The 9,250-nt window shown below is 33.1% G+C and overlaps 1 protein-coding gene across 1 annotated transcript; it reads left to right on the top strand.

The window, feature by feature from the left end:
* The first annotated feature begins 2,531 nt into the window (after positions 1–2,531).
* LOC21405120 (mitoferrin) lies at positions 2,532–4,704 on the top strand. The gene is made up of 2 exons (XM_010112498.2): positions 2,532–3,426; positions 4,177–4,704. Exons 1-2 carry the CDS (start codon positions 2,653–2,655, stop codon positions 4,387–4,389), a joined length of 987 nt encoding a protein of 328 aa, XP_010110800.1. The 5' UTR covers positions 2,532–2,652; the 3' UTR covers positions 4,390–4,704.
* Positions 4,705–9,250: the final 4,546 nt, after the last annotated feature.

Genomic DNA, 9,250 nt, shown 5'->3' on the forward strand with positions numbered 1-9,250 from the left:
ATAGTGAATGAAAGTTGTAACATAATTTTCAAATGCATGCCATATAAACATCAGATTTAGGTAGTATTTGCTATTTTCAATAAGCATTAGAAGTGAGCACAAGACAATAGGATGGTTGAGAAACACTAGAGGAAGGATATAGCACATTATAAGATGTTTATGAAAGATTAATTTTAGAGAAAAAAGCGTAACAGTCAAACCATATGTAACAACGCATATGAATTTCATATCGTTGACAATATTTAAGGAGCAATACAAAACGTAAATGAGAATAAAATTGAATTTAATTATACTTAATATTGTCTCGCAACAAAAATTAATCAAGATTAAATAAATCCTAAGCTAATGCATATATTTATAGATCATAAACCAAACTACTTATACTTTTAAGAGTTCTTGTGAACAAGCATAACAAAATTTCTCTAAAACTACTATTTTTCTTTTTAGTAAATAAAGAAGACAATTGACGTTATTCTAAAAACCAGAACATCAACAATTTTTACAGCTTGATTTAATCCTTATAAAATTAACTAATTAAGAGGAAGCCCCGTTAAAAATTAACTCTGTTGATGGGAATGAACCCAGCGAAGAAGAAGTGATAAATGAAACCCCAACTTTTTTTTTCCTTTCCTGCTGTTCCCTTTCCTGCGAGAATGAAACCTCAACTTTTTTCTTCTTATTTAATAAAACCCCAAATTCACAAATGATAAACATAGCCCAAAACCCGCGTTTCACATTCCTAATTCTCAAATATTTGAGTCATTATTTTAATATATCTAGCTAGATCTTTACCAATATACTTTAGGTACTTGGGTCAGATCTACTTTTATTAGCTACCCTTGGCGTGTCCTAAATACAACATAAAAAAAGGTTTAATCATGTCTGTATAATTTCAATCCAACGGCTGCATGTTATTGTGCTAACCAGATAGGTGTTTCTACCGCTGCCTGTTTAGAGACAATTCTTAATTGTGGTCGTGTTTGGATTATTTTATTTTTATTTTTCATGTCTTTTAAGAAATAAAAAATAAAAACAATTTTAAAATATCGTTTAGTATAATTAAAGATAAAAAATAAAAATAAAAATAATTTTTTGATTTAGTGTAAAATGAGAGAGAAATGAAAAACGAATTTTAGTCGTTTTTCATTTTTTATTTTCGTTTTCTCCTCTCTCGAGCAGAGAGAGACATTAATAGATTTTTTATACTGAAAATAATCTCTTGATAAAACTACTAAACGTATTTTCAAAAATAATTTCTGTCTAAAATTAAAAATATTTTCATTTTTATTTTCATAAAAAAATAAAATTATTTTAAAATGAGTTCTAAACGCACCATAAATCTCCAAATTGAGGAGCCGCAAAGATTAGTCAAAATCCAAAAACTATACACTTGTTATTGTCGAACTGTGCCTGCAAGTTAAATTCTCTCTCTCACGTTCAGTCGAGTCTTCTATAACTAATTAAATTATATATATATATGCAAAGCCCTTACTATTTGTTAGATTAAAACGAAAGTTATATAATTTAACATATAAATTGTGTATATTTATATGTAAAGATGTATAGTTAAGTTATAAGAAATGAAAATATATATTAATCCTCAAAATATGTATTTTTTATAGCAATTAAGTTAACACATAGCCTAAAAATATACATATTGACTGATTTGTTGTATTTCATTAATAAACATAAGCGGCAATGTATATTAATTATGAAAACATGTATTTTTATAACAATTAAGTGAACACATAGCCTATTAATATGTATATTGGTTGATTTGTTATATTTCATGTTATTGAACGTCGTTTGGAAGTTTTCCTTTTATGTTCTCATGCGGAGGCGGTCGAGGAAGCGATGACGGAGACAGAGAATTTAGTTGTGGTGTTTGAGGAAAAAGGAAATGTCAGGGTGGAGGCGAGAGAGAAGTGGGTTTGCTTGTGGGAGTTGTTGGGACGCGGCCTCATTTGCCTGTCAGAAGTCGCCGGCGGCGATGTGGCTGTGAAGGAGGTCGATGGTGCTTGAGGAAGGTCGAGAGAGAAGTGGGTTTGTTAGTGCTCGTGCGTTTGAGAAACAAAAAGGTTTGATTGTGGGAGTTGTCGGGACACGGCCTTGTCTGCCTGTCAGAAGTCGTCGACGCTGATGTGTCTGCGGAGGAGGTGAATGGAGCTTGAGGAAGCTCGAGGGATGTTAAGAGAGAAGTGAGTTTGGGAGTGCTCGTGCGTTTAAGAAAGCGAGAGGTCTTTTGAGAAACAAAATTTTCATCTACACCGTCTAAATTTCAATCCGATGATTACATTAACTAAGCAGACTGGTTAAACAATTTCTCCATGCCGGATGAGAGACCATTCTATAAATATATATATATATATATTAGGCATCATTTATTTTACCGATTTGAGTTTAGAATTTAAGTTTTATTACAGTAAAAAGTTCTTAAAAATAGTTACATCTAATTTTTTTATTACAGTAAAAAACTCTCATATAAAATCACATCTAAATTTAAATTAAAATTTTAAGTCAGCGAACTACCCTAATTAATGGCTAAAACCCATCATTCCCCTCCAATCCAATTCCAAAACCCCAAATTCCCAATCTTCCTCACCAAATCCCATCTTTTCGGAGACCCCGATCCCAAAGACGTAGCTTTCTCCGATGGCCACCGACGCGTCGCCCAAGTTCCAGAACACGGACTTCCGACCTGTGCCGCAGCCGCCGGACTTCCACCCTGAGATCACTGTGGAGCCGCACGACGGCCTCCACTTCTGGCAGTTCATGATTGCCGGCTCCATTGCCGGCTCCATCGAGCACATGGCCATGTTCCCCGTCGACACCGTCAAGACCCACATGCAGGCCCTCGGCTCCTGCCCCATCCGCTCCGTCGGCGTCCGCCACGCCCTCCGTTCCATACTCAAATCCGAGGGCCCAATGGGCCTCTACCGTGGCATTGGCGCCATGGGCCTCGGTGCCGGCCCAGCCCACGCCGTCTACTTCTCCGTCTACGAGTTCTGCAAGAAGTCCCTCTCCGGCGGAAACCCTAACAACTCCGCCGCCCACGCCGCCTCGGGGGTTTTCGCCACCGTCGCCAGCGACGCCGTGTTCACGCCCATGGACATGGTCAAGCAGAGGCTTCAATTGGCCAACAGCCCCTACAAGGGGGTCTGGGATTGCGTTAGTAGGGTTCTGAGGGAGGACGGGTTTAGGGCTTTCTACGCCTCGTACAGGACGACGGTGCTCATGAACGCGCCGTTCACCGCCGTCCATTTTGCCACCTACGAGGCCGCCAAGCGGGCATTGACGGGGGTCTCGCCGGAGAGCGCTAGCGATGAGCGATTGGTCGTGCACGCAACGGCCGGGGCTGCCGCCGGATCATTGGCTGCGGCGGTGACTACGCCGCTCGACGTGGTTAAGACTCAGTTGCAGTGTCAGGTGAATTTCGGATTTTGTTGCTTGTTTATGCACGTACTGTGTTTGTACTTTTATCATTAGGCTTTGGATTCCCAATTTAACAGTGAAAACCTATTGACATCTAGTGGATTGAAGAAGCAAGTAGTTCTGAATGAATTTTGCACTGGTATTGCTTATAACTAGCTATTAGAGCGTATAAGAGATTCTTTTTTTTTTTTTTTTTTAAATTAAACTTAAAAGCATCAGATGAGATTGATGAGTATAGGATTTCCCTTGTTCCACCTTATGAAGTTGATTTGACTTGTATTATGGTTTGTCTTTTAACTTCCTTTGTATGTTCTTATTTTAAAACGATAGCTTCACTTGTATATCTATATGTTTTTATGGGAGTAACATTCTTGGTAGGAGGAGAGTTCATTGAAAGAAATTGTAGAGATATAGACTTAGGTGGAGAACACAATAACCATATCCCACTTGAAAACTATATAAGAATCATTGACTGTATGACTATGCAGTAGGCAATCAAAGAACGCCTGCAGCTTTTGTGCTGATTCTGTAACCTTGATAGCTTGACCTTCAGTTATGTAACACCAGTTATAAGAAAGTCAGGAGAGTAAAACCACCAAGAGAACTTTCTAGACCTCAAATCACCATGACCTCCTAAATTTGTTAGCAACTTGGAATTGTTTTTGGATGTTCTCAGTGATGAATCTATGGAAAATATTATTTTGTTTTGTGTACGCGTTACTTAAACATTCATTGCCTGTACAGGGTGTGTGTGGTTGTGATAGATTCAAAAGTGATTCAATCAGAGATGTTATAAAGACAATAGTGGAAAAGGATGGTTACAAAGGGTTGGTTAGGGGATGGACTCCAAGGATGCTTTTTCATGCTCCAGCTGCTGCAATCTGCTGGTCTACATATGAAGCCGGGAAATCTTTCTTTCAAGATTTGAACAGTAGATCTAGTAGTGGCCCAACCTGAATAATAATTTTGAAGATGCAAAAGAGAATTCTTGTCTTGGCATTACAGATTACAGATACCTCTATGTAATTTTGAAAAAAAACCATAGATGTCGCTTCACACGAGGGACTACTAAGCAGGGCAAACAAGCAAAAGCAATTTTCATACATTTGAGTAAACGGTGCTAGTCAAATTAGATGCTGAGGCTTAAATTTATTTTGTAACGGTATACATTTGTTTTTGGTTTAATTTATCCTCTTTTTTTTCCTCCGAGGATTATAGTTGATCCTTTTTTGCCTCAGTGTATGGTCAAATAAGCACCTGAAAGAGGTTTCGTTTTAGTTCTTGTTGCTAGTAAATGTTTTTTATACACATTGATTGATTAGTCCTCTGTCTTTATTGGTTAATGATATGGTTCCTAAGATCTTTTTGTGATTTGGATTTTTTTAGGTCCCAAATTGTTGTGGCTATTATTGCCTTCTCCTGTGTCTTTGGAATATCATTAACTATTTTAAATCCATTAAATTGATTGATATAAGGGAACGTGATGTGTGAATTCTTTCACCTCTTAAATTCAATCTTTGCGACTTTGTGTCATGCTGTTCAAAATGCAAATTACTTTGATGGAGAGACTAGGCGAGTTGTGGAAAGATGTCCGCTTCATAAACACCAAATAATTAGGAGAAACGTGAGAACCTTATATACTTGCGCTTGAATAATGTATATATACCTGAAGGGGTAAAGGTATTAAGACCATCAATCAGACATCTAAACACCATTCGAGTTTTTAGTTTTAAATTTTTACAGTAAAAAGTTTTTAAAAAATGTCGCATTTAATTTTTTCTACTACAGTAAAAAACTCTTAAAAAATATCACATCTCAATTTGAATTGAAAATTTGAATCCGCGAAGTGAACGAAGCCTAAATTTCCAATTGATGATCAAATAAGCCGATGTTTTTCTCTGCACCATAGCTATAGACTAGAATAGTTACAGAGAACGAATTAAAATGTATCAGAGCTTCTTGAAAAAGTGATTCCGCTAGTTGTGGCAACTGCATATGGCTCTCTCAACTTTCTTTCGAAACAACAATGTTTCAAGAACTTACGACTTGACCAACAATCACGGTAATGTCATCGAGTTTTCCACCAGTGGAAAAGAAAAGAAAAGAAAAGAAAACCCAAGGTCAGATGTTTCATTAATGAGGTTTCATTATCATGAAAGACGAAAGATAACCATGCCTGTAAGTTTCCTCCCAAGAATTTTCTTCCACCAAGGAACATCAAAACCCTGAAAGCAATTAAGTACCAGATTATAAACATGAAATTTTCGCAGCCAAGAAATCGAAAAGGTTTATGTTTTTTCTGTTTGATGTGAATTTAATAAAATTTAACGTTTAAAAATATTTTTTTTTATGAATATCGTTCATAATCATTTACTACTAGTAGGATATCACTACAATATAGAGATCCGTTATTATCATTTGCCTTTAGAACTTCCTATACAGACAAAAAAAAAAAAAAAAAAAAAAAAAAAAAAAAAAAAACCCTCATTATTACAGTATAGTGTTTACTTGTTAACTGTTCTGTTTATTTCACCGTTACAAGTTTAAAATTCGAATTTTATTATAATAAAAAATTTTTAAAAATAATCGCATCTAATATTTTTATTATAATAAAAAAATTCTTATATAAAATTATATTTTAATTCAAATTAAAATCTCAAATCACCATCTTGAAAATCCTGTCTGTCTCCCCCAAATTTAAAAATAAAAAGCCTGAGTTATAGACAAGTACTTGACGTGTATATATGGTGTATCCAAGAGATTTTTCTTTTGCCTTTTGAAGCTACCGTACTTGTTGCTCTCTTAAAATGATTACAATATCTTTCTTCTTCAGATTTTTCGTCTCCAGTTTTCCTTTAATTAAGATATCGTTTCTCTTTCCTTTACTAATTTGAAATAGTACTAACCTTAGAAAAAAAAATGATTAACCTTCCCATTGTGGTTTTTGTTTTTTTGGGTACCACTACACATGTTTGTATTTTTTGGAAAACAATCGAAAATGTCATTAATTTGGATTTTCTTATAGAAATTTAATTTGGACATTTGGAAGGTTCCTTAAACTTTCCCATTATCGTAATTTCTTTCAGAAAACAATGGTACTACTACACTAATGTAAAATAGGCATGATACTAATACAATACTGAGTAGAGTACTCTTCTACACTTTTACACGTTTCCTCATAAAATTAATCAAGAGTAGTATCATTATGAACTATAGTACCATAGTTTGCCTTATAGATAGCTTCTTCTTCTTGTTCTCCTTTTTTTTTTTTTTTTTTTTTTTTTTTTTTTTTTTTTTTTTTTTTCTGATATAGATAGCTTATTAGCTTGTAAAGAACATAGATTTCACCAAATTAATTATTATTTTATGGCTTCACACACAGATACACACTCTCTATGGGTTTCTTTTTTTTTTTTTTTTTTTTTTTTTTTTTTTTTTTTTTTTTTTTTCCTTTTCTTTATTTTATTATATATCCTTTGGGTTCTACTTGCTCAAATATGTTTCTTTTTGGCTAATTTAGCGCATCTAGGGACGAGTCCTTTTCCATTAGTGTTTTCTCCTTATTTTGGCAAATTCAATTAAAATAGGCCAAGCAAATTCAAAATCACACTAATCTTAAAAGATTAAATAACAAAAGATAATCCTAATTATAGTTTTAAAAATATAAAAGTAATCCCCAAGTATTTTTAAGTACGGCACCATCGTTATCACCCAAATATTAAAGCATATTTTACTCCCAAAAATACAGTAATTTTTCCCTCACAACAAAGGATTAAGGATTATATTTCTATATGTTCGGACCTATTGGTTTGGTACGAGATATTCTTGAATATATATAATATTCCTATATATAATTGTGCCCCTTCTGAAGGTAATTATTTAACGTTGGATTGTGATTTATTAATTTTTCGGTTGTACTTATACAAACTAAAATATTAATGGTGACAATTCGTGTTAGTGAGTCGTGTTTGTGTCAACCCGTTTATTAATTGAATCAAAAAACGTTAACCTAAGCAGAACTCATTTATTAATCGTGTCAACCCGTATTACCGCTTAAATTAATATATTGAATAAATAACTAATATAATAATAACTTATTTAATACGGTCAATACATTTTAACATGTTTATTAGTCAGTTTATCTTTTTTTTTAAAGAAAAATAAATGAATTTTACCTACAAATATTAAAATTTACATTATTTGTATATAATATGTCATATAAATTTTCATGTTATATTACATACATTAGATTGCAGATTACACATATAATTAATCGTGTCAATTCGTCTCACTTCGTGTTAGGAGGTTAACCTCAACCCAACCTATTTATTAATCGTGTTAATCGTGTCAATCTGATTATAATCTAAACCCATTTATAGTAAACTCAAACTCGTTAATTTCGTACGAGTTTTAAATTGTGTTGTCGTATCACTACCCGTATTGCCAATCTTAATCTTAACGTTGGGTACTAGAATGGTTGATAATTTAATTTATGTTTTACTCTGACATAATGTTGTTAAAGATGTGTGCTTTCTTGTCTCGTTAATTGGAAAGGGAAAAACTCAACTTAAACCACATTATGATGGCTAAGGTTACTTATACTCAGAAGTCAAAGTACGTATCTTTGATTTGGTTTGTACTTTTTAAAATTACAACAATAATATTTTAAGCAAGTCAACATGATTTCAGCTTGTTGATTATTAATTAATTATTAATTGCAGTTGATCTTTGACTATATATGATGATTAAGATACATACAACTGTTTTAAGATATCACACAGATACAAACAGATTAGCTGATGATTAAGGTATGTTTACTATTTTTAATTCTGTTTTATTCTAAAAAAAATTAAAATTTAAAAATCATAATAAAAAATTTTAGTTTGAATCTTGGTACCCATATAACAAACGGGCCAAGATTTTCCCTGAAAAAAAAAAAAGGGAAAAGAAAGAAAATCCTATCGATCTAGTGGCCCATTTAAAAAGAACAAAATAAAAGAAAGAAAGTAAAAAAGAAAGTACGTCAGAAAAAGCTCAAATATAAATAATAAAATAAAGAAGAATGTTTAATGACTGCGATTTCTGTAGATGAGATGAATCCAATAACTGCTTAATTAGTATGCTTTCCCTTTTCCTTTTAAGAACTTTATTTTCTGTTTTTCTTGAATTTCTTTTTTTTTTCCTTAATTTGGACGAAACTTCAAAAAAAAAAAAAAAAATATATATATATATATACATGTAAAGAGAGAGAAATTTATGCATGAAACGTGGGAGTACATCCTCTTCTCCGGAATTTGACTACTTTTCCCTTTATTAAGGTACTTTTTTTCTCATAACCAGCAGTTTGAAGTTGAAGTAGTTTTATTTATTGTCAAAGAAGAGAAACAGAGAACATTAATAAACAAAATATTTGGTGTACTAGTTTTTCTATTTTGGTATACCTAAATGATTACTGAGTTAGGTTAAATTCTTGCCACTTTCAGTTTCAGGCCACCAGTAATTCTAGTACTTCTCCGTCATTTTTTTTCTTTCTTTCTTTCTTTCTTTCTTTCCTTTTTTTTTTTTTTTTTGATAAACACTTCTCCGAATCATCAGTTTTTCTTCCTTTTTCTCATTTTGTCTATTCCCATTCCTATTTTGGTACTAGTTCCGTAATTTTTTGCTTTCTGATCTGAAGAAAGGTCATTCTATTTGAGTAGTACTGGATTTTGTCTTCCTTTTTTTTCCTCCTTTTTTCTATTTTGAGTAGAGTACTTTGTGCTTCAAAAATGGACATTCTTTCTTTAGCTAAAACTATCCCAAAGTTATATTTCCCTAC

The sequence above is a fragment of the Morus notabilis genome, unplaced genomic scaffold, assembly GCF_000414095.1.
Source record: "Morus notabilis unplaced genomic scaffold, ASM41409v2 Scaffold16, whole genome shotgun sequence".
Taxonomy (NCBI): Eukaryota; Viridiplantae; Streptophyta; class Magnoliopsida; order Rosales; family Moraceae; genus Morus; species Morus notabilis.